A 17524-nucleotide genomic window follows, 5' to 3' on the forward strand; every position below is an offset into this window, starting at 1 on the left:
TCTGTATTCTTAATCCACACATAACACAGAGTCAAAATGTATAATAAAATGTTTAATAGTTCACAAGCAAGGAGAAACACAGTTTGTAAGTAGAAAATCATAAACAGAAAAATCTTCACCCTCACGTCGTTCAAAACCTGTATGACTGTTTCTTCTGTGCAACACAAAAGAAGATATTTTGAGAAATGTCTCCGTGGTTTTGTGTTCATTTGATGGGGTCAATAGGGTTCAGTGTTGTTTAGTTACCAATGTTCTTCAAAATATCTTCTTTTGATCAAGATATTTCTTGCAGAAGAAAGTCACACGGTACATGTTTGGAATGACGTGAGAGTGAGTAACTAATGTGCTGTCCTTAACTGAACACATAATGTGTTAAATAAATGACACAAAACACCTGATGTGTTAACATTAACACATCAGGTGCAAAGGAGTTTTTAAAACATAAAAAACTCCAAGCTGAAAATTAATTATTGGTTTGTCCTCATGTGGTTTGTTGATTTATTTGCATATTTCTGACATATTATTGGACAAAAAAATTATCAAATTATTGGACAAAACAAGTTCACTAAAGGAAGAACTAACTGCAAAGTTCACACTTAAGAGGACCCAATGAGTCACAATAAGTACCAAATAGTGATCGTTTTGATTGCCTTACCAAACACCAGTAACAGAGTGCGATAAAACACATCTCTTCACATTTCTGATCACTAAAATGATTAGTTCAACCTAGAGTTAACATGATGTGAAGAAACTTTGTAATGGGTGTACAACAAAACATTTCTGTACATTTATTCTTTAATTAAATGAAAACACTTTATCGTAAACACTCATATATTTTGACACTTTATATCTATTGATCATAATTGACAGGTGTGATGATCAACGGTTCTGAGTTTTTACCTTTATCATTCAGACCAGGACAAAAATATGGATAGAGTTTCTCAGTGAAGGATTGATCAGTGTAAGAGTAGATATGAGATCTGGACTCCACCTCATAAAATGAGACCAAACCCTCCTCATAATCCACAAACACACCCACCTTCTGTGGCTTTACACTCAGAGACAGAGAGACAGAGGGACCTGCGAGAGCGTCATATTCATTCCTCAGAATCACAGTCCAGAATCCATTCACTGGTGTCGGTATTATTAATTCCTTCCTGTCAACAGATTCTCTGGCCACTCCTAAAATCCATTGAGTCTTTCCCTTCACCTGAACCTCATAATAAAATCTCCCTGATGAGAATCCCTCCTTTCCCAGGACATTTTGAAAGCTGTCAAACCGCTTTGGGTTGTCTGGGAGATCATAGATCATTTCTATGCGATCCAAGATCATGATGCCTCCATCTCTCACTTGTTTCTCATCATCAGACAGAATGAGATATGGATTTGCCGTATCAGGATCCAGAGTCACATCCACTGAGAGAGATCAGAGAATATCAATCACAACTGATGATGATGATGTTTGTGATGTTTAATGAATAATGTGTCAGTATATAAATGTAAAGTATTGTAGTATATGAGTGAAGAGAGCAGATGACACACTGTACCTGCATACTGCTGCATCCACTTCAACTCTGTACAGACACATGACAATAAAACATTACATCTTTCACATCTTATATCCTATTAAATCTGTATTTACGATGTCATACACAGATTCTTCGTATTTCATGTTTATCCATTTTAAATGTTGTCTATAAATTTCTTTCTTGACTGCTAAAAAAGGACCCAGAGTTTTCATTTAAAAAAACAAATAATGTGGTTTCTTTACAATAACTATTCAAACTTTAACAGAAAAACAAGGTCCTGTTAAAAAATATTAACTGCCTGCAAAAATAAACTAAATACAGTGTATATGATCTTAACCTACCAACATTATTGATTAGTTGGTCAGTGTTAAAAAAGAACATCATCAGCAGGGAGATTCCCACAGGAACAAGAAACCACAGATAAAATCTGTTTCTCTCAAACAGCAGTGAGATGAAATGAAGAGCAGACAAAGACTTCTGCTGACATCTCAAGCCATTCAGGTGTGTCTCCTGAGAAAAAAGACACAAGTGATCTCACATGTGTCTGTTGTAGAGTTTAACATTTACATTTAGTCATTTAGTAGACACTTTTATCTAAAGCGACTTACAAGTGAGGTAAATAATAGAAGCAATTAGAACACAGTGCAACAATGCATAAGTGCAGTAAAACTGGTCTCAAACTGAAAAGTACAAACAAAGTCCGTTTACGGAAGTCGTGCCACTCGGCGGCCATGTTTGCAACACCTCTGGGCAGCTATTTACGTCATAGTATCATAACAGTACTGTCACGGTCCCACCGTCTTGTTTATGAAATTCTAGTCGTGTGGTGGGATCGGGACAGAGTTCTTGGGTTTTATGTGGGAAGACCATGAGATGTTTATGCCTCTCATGTGTTTTTCCAGTGTCTTGTCATTGGCCCCATTCCTCTCGTTTCCTTGTTATCCTTCCCTAAGTGTTTGATGTTCTACACCTGCCCTGCTCGTTATCCCTCGTTTGTCTTCCCTATAAATACCCTCGTGTTTCTTTGTCTTGTGCTCGTGAGTTGTACTTCGTCTTGGATGTGTATCGTGTCAGTCAGTGTTCCTGTGTAAAGATCCCAGTCCAGTCTTTGTAAGTGTTTAGTCAAGTTTGTCAAGTTATGTTTAGTCAAGTGTAATGTTAGTTTAGTCCAGTCTAGTTTATTTTTCCTGTCTTGTTTTTTACCCCCTCGTGGGTGTTTTGTTTCTGTTTTGTCTCTTGTTTAATAAATATATATTACGTTAACCCCTTCATTGCCATTGCCTGCCTGCATTTGGGTTCTTGCCGCCAAATCCGTGACAAGTACAGTCCAATCTACTTGAATGGGGGAAGGCATTTATTTCTAAAATCGCTGGCAAAAATCACAATTAAACAGCATATTTCCGATCGATAAATAAACATTACTTGAACTGTATCCTAACTTTGGTTTGCTAAGCTTGAATTGCACTAAAAATCACCTTTTTCGAGGTCGCCTCATCACGAGAGCCCCGCCCCAGAGAATCTTCAGTCTTTACTGACTGATGATTGGCTCGTTCTACTGGCAGACTTTCTTCACCAGGGCGGCCATGTTGAGCGTTGCATTCCTCGCCATTCATTGTAACGGCAGTGGAGCATCTTGTAAATATTAATGTCTTTGGTACAAACTACGATTTGTGTGTGTGTAAGGATAGAAAAAGAAGTAGAAACAGAAGTCTTATTAATGGGTCAGGTGTTGACGAAAGAGACGAGTTTTTAGCCAATTCTTAAAGTCGGCATGAAACGGACGCAGCGATTGTCTTTTTTTCCGTATCGTGACGTATATCTGAGTGAAACGACTTCTGAAATGAGAAAAACATTTAGGGCGGGACTTGATGTCATCCACCAAAAACTGATTGGATCGTTAAAAGGTGAAAGATTTGAACGCCAGTTTGCAATCTGTCAGTCATTGCACCTCGCGCCATTCCTCGTGACCAGAAGTGAAAAGAGGTCGTTTCGAGAGGGGGTCGAGGTTAACGTTTTTGATTCTAACGTTTTGACATTTTTAGATTCCAAGTGCAAATTAATTTTTAAAAAATAATGATGTGCACGAATAAATCATTTATAATAAATACTTCACCACTGTGTAAAACAATTAGAATGATCATTTTTAATATCATGCCGACTTTGAAGATGGCTAAGGAATCTGCTGATCTTGTACCAACAGGCAGGTCATTCCACCATCGTGGAACAGATCCAGAGAAACAGATCAAGTTGAACATTTTACACCTGTTTGTTTACAAGATGCTTTGATCCAAAGTGATATATGAAGAAGGAAGCATTCGACAGTTTCAGCAGAGACCGGACCAATGTCTCAAACTGTGCTGAGACTTGCCAAGATCAAATCTAAATAGAAACATCTGATCTTTCAAGACAACCTGAAACACTTCTCAGTAAATTGTTCACATTTTCTGTGCTTTCTACATTAATATCTATGTCATGTGTTACTTCAACATAGGACACACAACCTGATACAAATGAAAATATAAATATGTAAATGTATATTTAGCTAAGAACTTCATGAAGTCTCCTCAGAAATGAAATGTTATACTGTATGATTGATGAGAAAGAGAGATGTAGGGACCTGTATGAGCTGTAGATGATGTTGAGTGTGTGAGATCTGCTCCAGCTCAATGTTTCTCTTCTTCAGTTCAGTGATCTCCTGCTCCAGATCTTTAATGACATCTTCATCATGTTTCTCTGCTGCTTTCTGCTTCTCCAGCACCTCAGACTGACAACATTAAAAAGAAAAATGAAAACATGATCTAAAATAAAATTATCGATTAAACATTGAACGTCTTTAATAGTTTTTAAACTCACTCTTCTAAGATCTGTTGAATGTTTGATATCATGAATCTTCTTGATTCTGTCTTGGATCATCTGCTGCATGTGTGTCTGTGTCTTTAACAACTGAATCTATTGAAATACAGAAATATAACATGGATATTATAGCATATCTATGGCGTTTATTCAGACCCAAAACTCGCATGAAAACCACATATGCGCGCATGATTTTAGTGCGTAGAACAGTTCCACGAGCGTAAACACACCCTCGCGAGAGCACATTTTTGCTCCGTGAGTGCGCAGAACAGTATCCGCACACGGAAAAGAATCCTTGCGAGAGCGCATTTCTGCTCCAGTTATACTGTTGTAGCCGTTTATTAATGCTCATTTTCATGAAAATTATTAAACAATACAAAAGCAATTATGAATACACATACCAAACTATTTAATTTTTAACTTCCTGTTAGGGTGCCAAATATGTAGATCCAAATCCAAGGGCATACATAACACTGTAACCCTAGTTTAAAAACTGAAAAAAGTATTGTGTTATGCCAAATGATGACGTTTCTGTACAACGGGTAAGATACAGGTCGGAGACTGTAGGTGAGTGCATGTTAAAAGTGACCAATCAAAGGATCGGAGAAGTCCGCCATTGTCCCGCCTCCAAAGTCTCAGAAGTCAAATCGACGAGTGAGCAAGCGTTGAGCAGTTGCGAGAGCATAGAGAGAATTGCATGTGCGCTCATCAAAAGCCTGTGCTCGCGGACTGCGTTTTTGCACGTGGAGCAGAAATGCGCTCTTGGAAGGATTCTTTTCCGTGCGTGGATACTGTTCTGCGCGCTCGCGGAGCACAAATGCACCCTCGCGAGGGTGTGTTTACGCTTGTGGAACTGTTCAGCGCACTAAAATCACTATATATACAGTATACTAGATGTGTATGCCGTTTATTCAGACCCAAAACTCGCGCGCATGAAAAGCACACACGCGCGAGTTTGGGGTCTGAATAAACGCCATACATATCTAATCAACTGGGTATTTAAGCAGTTGAATGATTTCCTTTTACACAAATCAAACATACAATAAACTGCAATAAGAATATATTGAAAAATAATGTTCTTCTCTACAGTGATTTTCAAATCTGATTAATTTATGTCACAAATATTTGCATGAAGGTGAGTGTTTTTGAGTGAACATTTTATTAGTAACTCTCACCTTCTTTTCTTCAGTCTCCTCTTCTAAAGGAACAGTGTTGTGATTCTTGTGTTCTCCGTCAGTGCAGATGAGACACACACATGTCTGATCATCTCTACAGAAAAGTCCCAGAGGTCTGTCATGTTTCTGACATATATAATCCAGCAGATTCTTCACAGGATCAATCAGTTTGTGTTTCTGTAATCCTGACACTCTCAAATGAGGCTCCAGGTGAGTTTCACAGTAAGAGCTCTGACACACCAGACACGACTTCACAGCCTTCAGCTTTCCTTCACTACAGATGTCACACACAACTTCAGCTTGTTCTTCATGACATTTCTTCTTATGTTCATCCACAACGTCTCTGAGTGTTGTATTAATCTTGAGATCAGGTCTCTGCTTGAATGTTTCTTTACAGTTTGGACATCTGCAGTCTTGACTGTTGTTCCAGTATGTACTGAGACAGATCTTACAGAAGTTGTGTCCACATGGAGTGCTGACTGGATCACTGAACACTTCCAGACAGATTGAACACAGTTTCAAGCCTCTCACTCATTTGATCACTGAAGATGACATCACTGCAAAAGAAATGATGAAATTATATCAAAAACTTAGATACATTTGACATGTCCTTTTGGTTTGAAAAACAGTAAATACTTTTGATGCTCAAGCATTAATTCATATACATATAAATTGTGTCTATTTCACTTGGGTAAAAATGTTTTTAAAAGCTTTTAATTCAAAGTACTGAACAAAAAAAACTGATGAACTGTTAGTACCGTGCGATTATCTGAAGTTGTCTTAAAATTATAAATCGTAATTGCACATAAACTTCTTCCTTCTGTCGGTCTCTCGACGTTGTGTCGAACCGACAGATGGGGTTCGTCCCTGAGAACCAATCGCTTCCGACTACTTAGAAAAGGCCAATGAAAATTGGCAAATGAAATTTGCATGCCGGACTCCGCCCCGGACATCCGGGTATAAAAGGGAGACGGCGTGCATCATTCATTCACCTTTTGTTCTTCGGAGCCTTCGCTGATGAAGTCAACTCTTGCTACTTAGCAAATTCTACATTGCCGGTTCTACGACGTGGTGCAGCGGACTGTCCCTTCCTGCAGCGACTTCCCCTGGGCGTCTCGGCGGTTCCAGAGGTGTTCGAGCTGCAGACGGTGACTCACCGTCTGCATTCTAAAAGAGCTAATTTCTCCAGCGTGGCATGTCCCGCTGTTCTCGTGGGTGCGGTGTCCTCATCGAGGAAGGGGACAAGCACGATGTCTTGTCAGGTGTTTGGGGGTCCAACACGCTGAGGCAGCCTTCGTGGACTCATCTTGCCTGCACTGCGGGCAGATGGTCATAGAGACGTTGCGGTCACGGGTGGCTGTCTTCTCCCGAGAACCAGCCACCACCTCGCATGCTTCCCGGGCTGTGACGAGGATGGCTAAGGCCATTCCGTTCGCCAAGGCGAGCGGCGAGGGTGATATGGGGGTTTCTGCGAGCACTAATCCGTCAGCCAAGTGCTCGCGAACCGCTCGCACCCCGTCTCGCTCGCCTCATCGTTCCCTAGCTGGCGGTGCCACACCGTCAGCGTCCTCCTTCACGCAGTCGGACACGATGCGTGATGATGATGAGATGTCCATCGCAGCATCGGAGAGCGAATTGCTGGCATCCGATCCCGACGACTCTCTGCAGATCCCCCCCAAGGGGGGATGAGCTCAGGAGGAAGCGGATGTCAAGATGTCGGCCATGCTTTCCCGGGCCGCCGTGTGCATTGGGTTAGAGTGCACTCCGGTGCCTCTCCCCCAGCGCTCACGGTTGGACACGTGGTTCTTGGGCTTTGAGCGCGACTCCAAGCCGCGCCCAACCCCGGTTCCATTCTCCCCGGAAGTGCATGAGGAACTGACGAAGACGTGGAATGCCCCTTTCTCAGCGCGTACACGTCAGACCGGTTCCGTCGCTCTCTCTTCCCTCGATGGTGGGGCGGCTAGGGGTTACGTCGACGTGCCCGAGGTGGAACGTGCAGTCGCGGTGCACCTGTGCCCGCAGGCAGCGTCCACCTGGAGAGGTCGACCGAAACTCCCGTCCAAGGCATGTAGGACCTCGGCATAGCTGGTGTCAAAGGCCTACACTGCCGCGGGCCAAGCTGCCTCCTCTCTCCACGCCATGGCCATCCTGCAGGTCCATCAGGCCAAGGCGTTGAAAGAGATCCACGAGGGTAAGACCGACCCCGGGTTAATGCAGGAACTCCACACCGCCACCGACCTCGCTCTAAGGTCGACCAAGGTGACCGCGCGGGCCCTGGGTCGGGCGATGTCCACCATGGTGGTCCAGGAGAGGCATCTCTGGCTTAACCTTGCGCAGATGAGCGACGCCGAGAAAGTCCGCTTTCTCGACGTGCCCATTGCGCAGGGTGGGCTGTTTGGTGACACTGTCGAGGACTTCGCTCAGCAGTTCTCGATGGTGAAGAAGCAGACGGAGGCGATTAGCCATATTCTACCCCGCCGGGACTCGGCCCCCCGTAGGCCTTCGAGTTCCCATGCGGCCTCTGCTCCCCAGCAGCCCCGGCCCCCTTCGAAGCCAGCTCCGGTTCCAGCGCTCCCTACCCAGGCGGCACCCCAGAAAAGGGCGTCGAAGGGGAGACCACCACCCCGTCAGCAACCTTCGAGGAAGAAGCGACCCTGACGGGAAGACCCCAGGGAGGTTAACACCATCGGGCCCGTTTCCAGCCATGTCATCGCTGGACGGTCGATCCGGGACGGTTCCTGCCCCGTTCCAACATCAGGCCCCACTTTTTCACAAAAAGAGTTTCCTATCTCCCTGGGTGTTCTTCACAGCCGCTCTCACCCTCTGTCAGATGGTGTTCGGCCACTCGACGTTGCATCTTGGCGAGGCGCAACATCAAATGTATTTTGCAGCCCTCAGCACTCTCAAATCGACGGTGCCGAGACCTGCATCGCCAGGCAGGCAAACCAGCAGAGCCAGTCTTCTTCCGGGGGGTCGATGAAGCAGATCGTTCCCTTAGTCCCCCTGTCACGGTCCCTGGGAGCTTGGCTCGAGCTTCCCACACCATCACGGTGGCTGAGAAGGACGATCCGTCTCGGCTACGCGATCCAGTTCACCAGAAACCCACCCAAGTTTCGGGGCATCCTCGCCACCTCGGTCAGAGGCCGGGATGCTCCCGTACTAGGTTCACCCTTCGCCATCGAGTCCGTCCCCTTAGCCGAGATGTCCAAGGGGTTTTACAGCCCTTACTTCATCGTCCCCAAAAAAGGCAGGGGGTGTGCGCCCCATCCTAGATCTGCATACCCTGAACAGACACTTGCACAAGCTGCCGTTCAGGATGCTCACGCAGAAGCTCATCCTGGCATCTGTCAGATGTCAGGATTGGTTCATGGCAATAGACCTGAAGGACGCTTACTTTCATGTCTCGATTCTCCCTCGTCATCGCCCGTTCCTACGGTTCGCTTTCGAGGGTCGGGCATATCAGTACAGAGTCCTCCCCTTCGGTCTGTCTCTGTCTCCACGAGTCTTTACGAAGATCGTGGAGGCCGCCCTCTCTCCCATCAGGGAGAGAGGTGTGCGGGTACTCAACTATCTCTACGACTGGCTTATCTTGGCTCACTCGCGAGATCTGTTGTGTGCACACAGGGACCTGGTGCTCCGGCACCTAGATCGATTGGGACTACAGGTCAACCGAGAGAAGAGCAAGCTCTCCCCCGTGCAGAGCATCCTCTATCTTGGTATGGAACTCAACTCTGTCACCATGACAGCGCGACTGTCCGCAGCATGCGCCCAGTCGGTGTTGAACTGCCTGGATCATTTCACACAGTCAGCGGTTCCCCTGAAACTATTTCAGAGGCTCCTGGGACACATGGCATCCTCGGCGGCGGTGATACCCCTCAGGTTGATGCAGATGAGGCCGCTCCAACACTGGCTCCAGAGTCGAGTTCCCTGGAGACCGTGGCACACCGGCAGCAGGCAGATGGTGATTACGCCTTGCTGCCGCCGCACCCTAACCCCGTGGTCTTCCATGACCTTCCTTCGGGCAGGGGTACCCCTAGGGCAGGTTACGAGGCATGTCGTGGTGACAACGGACGCCTCCCTGCAGGGTTGGGGTGCAGTGTGCAACGGGCACGCAGTGTCGGGACTTTGGACGGGCCCCCGCCTGCGCTGGCATATCAATTGCCTAGAGTTGTGGGCCGTGCTACTCGCACTGAAGAGGCTGCAGCCTCTCGTGCAGGGCAAGCACGTGCTGGTGCGGTCGGACAGCACTACTGCAGTAGCGTATATCAATCGTCAGGGTGGCATTCGCTCACTGCAGTTAACACGACTCGCCCGACGCCTCCTCCGGTGGAGTCAGCAGGTGACCCGCTCCCTGCGTGCCACGTATATCCCAGGCGACCTGAACCAGACAGCCGACGTGCTCTCTCGTCAGTCTACGCCTCGCGGAGAGTGGCGACTCCACCCCCGCGCAGTCCAGCTCATTTGGGTGCAGTTCGGGCAGGCCCAGGTAGACCTGTTTGCCTCCCTCGAAACCACCCATTGCCCGCTTTGGTACTCTCTGACCGAGGGACCCCTCGGCACGGATGCCCTAGCGCACAGCTGAACGCGGGACAAGCAGAAGTACACCTTCCCCCCAGTGAGCCTCATTGCACTTGCACTCACAGACCCTGTGCAAGGTCAGGGAAGAGGAGCATCAAGTGTTACTCGTTGCGCCACACTGGCCCAACCGCACTTGGTTCTCGGAGCTAATGCTCTTGACAACAGCTCCCCCCTGGCCGATTCCCCTGACGAAGGACCTGCTTTCCCAGGGGAAGGGCACGTTATGGCATCCCAGGCCAGACCTCTGGAACCTCCATGTCTGGCCCCTGGACGGGACGAGGAGATCCTGAGTGGTCTGCCCCCGGCGATGGCAGCTACCATTTCTCAGGCTAGGGCACCTGCCACTAGGCAACTGTACGCCTACAAGTGGCGCCTCTTCTCGACCTGGTGTGCTTCTCAAGGAGAAGACCCACGGAGTTGTGCGATCGGGTCCGTGCTGTCCTTCCTACAAGAGAGACTCGAGACTAACCTCTCCCCCTCCACACTGAAAGTGTATGTAGCCGCCATTGCTGCTCATCACAACTCAGTTGCTGGGAAGTCTCTAGGGCAGCACGACCTGGTCATTAGATTCCTAAGGGGCGCGAGGAGGCGGAATCCGCCTCGTCCGCGCTCCATACCCTCTTGGGACTAGGATGTAGCCCTGACAGGTCTCACCAGGCCCCCCTTCGAGCCCCTAGGGGATACCTCTCTTCCTCATCTCACGATGAAGACGGTTCTCCTTATGGCGCTCGCTTCCATCAAGAGGGTAGGGGATCTACAGGCTTTCTCCGTGTCCCCTGACTGCCTAGAATTCGGACCCAGGGATTCTCACGTTATCCTCAGACCTCGGCCCGGCTACGTGCCCAAAGTTCCCACCACTCCCTTTCGGGACCAGGTGGTGAACTTACAGGCGCTCCCCACTGGGGAGGAAGACCCAACCCCGTCCGTGTTGTGTCCAGTACGCGCGCTGCGCCTCTACTTAGACCGCACACAGAGCTTCAGGAGCTCGGATCAGCTCTTTGACCAAGCAAGATCATTCTAATAAATAAATACATAAATGCAGTGAGCAAGCCAACAATGCCCTGTTGTGGCGAGGAACCCAAACTCCAATGATGGATAAATGGAGAAAAAAACCTCGCGAGAAACCAGGCTCAGCCGGGAGGGCCAGATCTCCTCTGACGTGTCATAGCTGCACTCAGTGACCCCGACCAAAAGCCACAGAGCAAATGTCCATGAAGAACAGGGAGAGCCCACCAGCCGTGTCCCAAGAAGCACCACCCGCCGAAACCGTGCAGATCCAACCTGGTCCCATTCCGCGATCGACACCAGACAACAGAGGAACAACCAGGGAAAAACAGAAATGGCATCATGTAACTTTATTCCTCTGTTGTCAGACATCGACCACAAAACAAGACCAAACCAGACCCACACAGCCCCAACAAATGAAACCCCCCAAACCACAACCAACCCCCCCCCCAGCTTAAACACTTCAGTAGTTTAATGCATCAATATCAATGTTTATCAAGAGTTTCACCTTTTTTCTTTGCTACAGGATTTATACAAGTATTTTCACATACCTATAAACCAGAAGTTTTAGTCTATTTCAGGCAGTTACCCTCCCCTTTTCTTTGCTGAAGGGCAAACAAACATCCAATAATAACTCTTAGGAGATGCTTTCATCCATCACCACTGCCCAAAGCATCGTTCAATTTCAAAACAAATTTGTCACCAAACTTGTTTTCATCATTTGCAAACAAAGCCACTACAATGATTATGGACAATTAAGTACATTTAATACATTTCAGAGTAACTGGAGATGTACATACACGTATGAATCTCACATGATCAAGACAAATGAGAAGGGATTTAAATGATCAAATATTTACAAATCACATTTGCCACGAGCATTTCCTTTCTAGTGTGAACGGAAGAATAAAACAGCATTTTGCTTATTGATTAAATACGCTCTCACACTCAAATCTGCTTAACAACTAACATTATAAATCTGTTCAGGACCATGCATGTTAGCTTGACCTTCTCTCATTGCTGCAGTGATGTTACAGGTAATGTCACACACATCTGCACACCAGGAAGTTCAGTCTATTTATTAGACAGTATCACACATAACTTTTTGTGCAAACAAAGCCACAGTGATTGTGTCTCCTGAAATACATTTTAAATATATTTTAAAGTAACTGGAGATAAATATATTTGGTCAGGGCTGTGCACAGACATTTTTATAGTGGCCAAAACTAAAAAAGGGGCAATACGTGTTAGTGCAGAAGACAGCACACGCTCTTAAACATTTCAGACTTTATTATAGATGTTTTGATAGAATATCACAATTACGCATTGTATTAGACACATTTAATATTATACAGCATGAATCTATATTATGTTATACTAAGCTGTGCAACTCTTTTAGGTGATTTACGTTCATTTATGTTCAGTCCTACCATATGGTCTGAATAAAATATGATTAAAATTATATGATATACGATTATAGAATATAATGGAAAATGTAGGCTACTATACAAACTGTCAGCTAAATTTCAAATGTTGATTTAATGTTACCTGCTGGCTTGCTGGAGCTTTCAATCCACGTTTGCAGTGATGAACTGCCTCTGACAGAATCCCTTCGCTTCTCTCTCTGTTTCTGTTTTCTTTTTTGTGAAGGCATTATTTTTCTACAAAGTGTGCCAATAACAGGAATTTTGGTATTAGTTTATTTTAGATCAGATCGGGTACAACAATTTGAGTCGACAAGAATTCAAATTCTCTTTTGTGAACGTGGATATGTTGTACACATTGTTAGTTCCATACTAGACGACCAGGAGCAAACATTACCGTCAAACAAAACTAAGTAATAATTAAATCAACCACTGTCTGTCTGTAATACTGATGCCCTTTTCAGTCCGACGAACTTCTGAAACTGCTGTTCAGGTAACAGATCGGCGAGAGGAGCCTCGCGTGTGGTGTGGGAGGAGCTGAAAACAGGGACGTGAATGGGACACCTGTTTTGTTGTGGCTAGAAGGGATACAGCTACTGCCGGAAGTGATGCTAAATCTCGCCATAAAATTACAATAAATTACATTAGCTAACGCCTACACCTACCCTGAACCTAACCTTACCATAATAAAAATATAATTAAGTGCGCATGGCCACTGGAGGTACCTGTATCCCTTCTAGCCACAACCCACCTGCTGCTTGCCGTAGTGACGTTATTTCGCGCAGTTTCCTTTTTTTATCGTGAATATTTAATCTTGAAAATGAAGTAAAACATTATTGTGAATCCATAATGCCCTCAAAGAATCCAAAGGCAATAAGAATTGTACGAGCTTGTGCACTTTCTGAAGTATTCCAATAATATTCTTTGTATTTTCCCCTAGCATGACATGTAATCTGATTTTTCTTGTTTCTGTTGCTATGTGGATGTTATCTTAAATAATTTTTAAAAAATGTTTTAATCACAAACAAAAATGGCTTAATTTCCCTTTATTTCTTGCTGCAATCAATCTTTTGTTTCATAAGCCTTGCAAACAACAAAAAATGCACAACATTTTTGAAATAGTATGAGGGTTTATTTACAAATATGACTTGAGCTTTATCTATCATTGAGCTTTTCTTTTATCTTGAGGATACAGGTATGTACTTTAATGTACGCAAAACCAAGATTGTATTTATTGTTTTATTTATCTTTGTTCACTGTCTATGACATGTGAAGACTTCTTTCCCTGATGTTATATGCATGTATAATGTTTGAAAAAAGTATAAATAAATAAATAAATAAAATATATGCAGATGCAACCACAAAAACAAAAAAAGCATTCGTGAATATTTAAAAAGTAGCAACCAGAAACACATGAATCCTCCTCATGAATACACCTCCATCTCTCAGTGTGTTTAACATGATCTTTTCCTGCATCCTAGTGATCTTGTGCGGTATGAAGTCTTCCTTATGTGATCCTCAAACGTTTTAGCATATTTATATGAAACCAGCATGTGATTCGTTTTCCCAAGAACTGTTGCTTTAGACACCACCATAAATACAACAACACCACTGTATTCTTTGAAGAACCCTTAAGTACCATATAAATATACAGGAAAATACACACTTCAGAATCAAGATATTAACATCTGGTATCATCATTCTACCAAACCACTGAACACTTTTACTTATTAGAATGTTGTAGAAACAGTCTAGAGAAAAAAACATATTAATTTGTTTTATTTAAATGTAAACCAAGTTGTTATGACATTTTACATTTAAGAAAAATGTCTTCGACATCCATGAAACATAAGCATAAAAGTGAAAAGTCATTTATAGAAATTTGAACATAACATTCTGAACATGATTCTCATTTTATTTAATGATTTAATATTTCATTTTAAACTGTATTATTTCATCTATTTCATGATTGGAGTGTTTGGATTTGTTCATTGATTGTAATCGACAGGTGTAATGATCAACGGCTCTGAGTTTTTACCTTTATCATTAGTACATGGGTTAAAAAATGGATAGAGTTTCTCAGTGAAGGATTGATCAGTGAAAGAGTAGATATGAGATCTGTTCTCCACATCATAAAAGGAGACCAAACCCTCCTCATAATCCACAAACACACCCACCTTCAGTGGCTTTACACTCAGAGACAGAGAGACAGAGGGATCTGCGAGAGCATCATATTCATTCTTATTCCTTAGAATCACAGTCCAGAATCCATCATCTGGTGTCAGTGTGATCTCTCCCTTCCTGTCAACAGATTCTCTGGCCACTCCTAAATCCCATTTAGTCTTTCCCTTCACCTGAACCTCATAATAAAATCTCCCTGATGAGAATCCCTCCTTTCCCAGGACATTTACACATGTATCAAATCTCTTTGGGTTGTCTGGGAGTTTATGTCTAATGTCTCCATGTCTCACTTGTTTCTCATCATCAGACAGAATGAGTTCAGGATGAGCTGTGTCAGGATCCAGAGTCACATCCACTGAGAGAGATCAGAGAATATCAATCACAACTGATGATGATGATGTTTGTGATGTTTAATGAATAATGTGTCAGTATATAAATGTAAAGTATTGTAGTATATGAGTGAAGAGAGCAGATGACACACTGTACCTGCATACTGCTGCATCCACTTCAACACTGTACAGACACATCACAATAAAACATCAGCACATCTTTCACATGTGTTTATAATTATAAAGTGTAGAATTATGTTTTTTTAATTGTTGCTAATACATTAATGCATTGGGCAGATACTTTTATCTGATTTGCTATTTATTTTATGAACCTTACAAAGTACATTTCATGTGGTTCCTGATAATCATGACCTATGACCTTGTTGGCTCTGAACTACTGTTTTAGAATTTAACATCTCAAGATCATATGTTGAGAGTCTCATCATCACTAGAAGAAGAAAAGTAGAAGAACATCAGCAGAGAGATTCCCACAGAAATAAGAAACCACATACAAGATTCGGATCTCTCAAACAGCAGTGACTGTAAATTTAGAGCCGGTGAAGACTTTTTCTGACGTCTCCAGCCTTTCATATGTTCATGTAATCCTGACACTCTCAAATGAGGCTCCGGGTGAGTTTCACAGTAAGAGCTCTGACACACCAGACACGACTTCACAGCCTTCAGCTTTCCTTCACTACAGATGTCACACACAACTTCAGCTTGTTCTTCATCACATTTCTTCTTATGTTCATCCACAACGTCTCTGAGTGTTGTATTAATCTTGAGATCAGGTCTCTGCTTGAATGTTTCTTTACAGTTTGGACATCTGCAGTCTTGACTGTTGTTCCAGTATGTACTGAGACAGATCTTACAGAAGTTGTGTCCACATGGAGTGCTGACTGGATCACTGAACACTTCCAGACAGATTGAACACAGAAGCCTCTCAGTCATTGGATCACTGGAGGATGACATCACTGCAAAGAGAAATGATGAAAATACATCACCAACATTTCTGATTATCAAGCATTTACAATATGAGAGTAGTAATTCATTTTATTCTGAGTTACTGACTCACTTGGGGGTTGATTTATACTCTGTCTTCTGGTTTCTCTTCTTTTTGGTGACGTTGATGAAGATTCTGTCAATGATCTTTCCCTGTTGAGGTCATTTAAAAACAAAAATCACAACACGTTATGACATTATGTTGGCAACCAAACATTGCATAGTTTCCCATGAAACAATACTATATTAAAAATATAAATGTAAAAATATAAGACTGTATAATGTAAGAATTTTGAAAGACCATTAAGTCTTGAAATATATTCTGAAGGTAAGATGTTCTTTGAGAAACACTCAATACTGTAGGTCCCATATAAACATAAAATATTATTCAGCTCTTTTTGTTTTTTAACAGATTAAAAAACTATAAGAATGATTTCAGCTTGTTTTCTGTAAATGTGATTTACACCTGCAGAATCCTTATTCAGTCTGTCATTAACTTCCTGTTTCTTTAGTCAAGTCGTGTTAAAAAACGACCAAATGACTTTGCTTTACCCACCAATAAGAAACTTTGAATTCAATTTCAATAACATTTAAGTAGTAAACAACCAAACAGTTGAGTATTTGACATGCCAAAATCACTAAAATCCAACTTTCCACATACTGTAGTAGGTTACTTGAACACTAACTTTATAATTTTTTATATCAGTCGAAGACAATCTGTGTTATACAGTATTTCTGTCACTTACTTGTGAGCGAAGATCAGCTGTGTTCACTCTTACAATGTCTGAAGAAATATTCTGTTGTTAAATTGAAAGCAGATGTTTTAGTTAGGCTACAGCCTCTATCGTTGATACTTACTTTCACTTTCACCAACACTGCGGTGACGTCACTTGTATAATGTGTACGTGTGTCCACGTGTTTTACACCGAGTGTTCTATCAGAAGAGAGAACATCAGACTTACAACAGATGTAACCTTTTTTGTCCCCAGAACAACGTGTTTTAAAGCATGAATTCATTCTTAAAATACATTTTTAGAGATACAGTAAATGTGGGAAATAGTGTATATGGGCCACTGTAAGTTCAGATGTGTATAAACTCACATTAGACTTGACAAACCTGTAAAACAGCAGTTTATAATGGACGTTCAGTTCGCAGAAGCGGTTTATAAAAACACAGACGTGTCAAAACGCTCTTATAAAATTAGAGTTAAATAATCATTGTCAGTCGTGTCCAGCAGAGGGCGACATTCACTAAGAATTCATTTTATTGTTCTACAGAATCATACGGTGCCATTTGTAGTTACTGCAGCTTCACTTGTTGTTATTCACCTGCAGTGAATGTGCAGACAAACCTTCCTGCTTACTGTAGAGTATATTTTTAACCATCCATCACCAGAATAGTAAAAATGAGTTTAAAACCACTCTGTATTCTTAATCCACACATAACA

The 17524-nt window shown here is 43.2% G+C and overlaps 2 protein-coding genes across 2 annotated transcripts; both read right to left on the bottom strand.

Moving 5' to 3' along the window:
- Positions 1–43: 43 nt before the first annotated feature.
- LOC130550880 (E3 ubiquitin-protein ligase TRIM39-like) lies at positions 44–11426 on the bottom strand. Its single transcript, XM_057328394.1, has 8 exons — positions 11324–11426; positions 5558–6087; positions 4383–4478; positions 4147–4293; positions 3005–3190; positions 1871–2039; positions 1548–1574; positions 44–1416 (listed from the first exon to the last, which is right to left on the bottom strand). The coding sequence occupies exons 1-8, from the start codon at positions 11424–11426 to the stop codon at positions 851–853; spliced, it is 1824 nt and encodes a 607-aa protein (XP_057184377.1). The 3' UTR covers positions 44–850.
- Positions 11427–13697: 2271 nt separating this feature from the next.
- On the bottom strand, positions 13698–16940 carry LOC130550881 (erythroid membrane-associated protein-like). The gene is made up of 5 exons (XM_057328395.1): positions 16823–16940; positions 16150–16229; positions 15650–16048; positions 15232–15264; positions 13698–15100 (listed from the first exon to the last, which is right to left on the bottom strand). Coding segments are annotated over exons 2-5 (981 nt in total). The 5' UTR covers positions 16151–16229; positions 16823–16940; the 3' UTR covers positions 13698–14552.
- Positions 16941–17524: the final 584 nt, after the last annotated feature.

Source organism: Triplophysa rosa, unplaced genomic scaffold (genome assembly GCF_024868665.1).
Source record: "Triplophysa rosa unplaced genomic scaffold, Trosa_1v2 scaffold463, whole genome shotgun sequence".
Lineage (NCBI taxonomy): Eukaryota > Metazoa > Chordata > Actinopteri > Cypriniformes > Nemacheilidae > Triplophysa > Triplophysa rosa.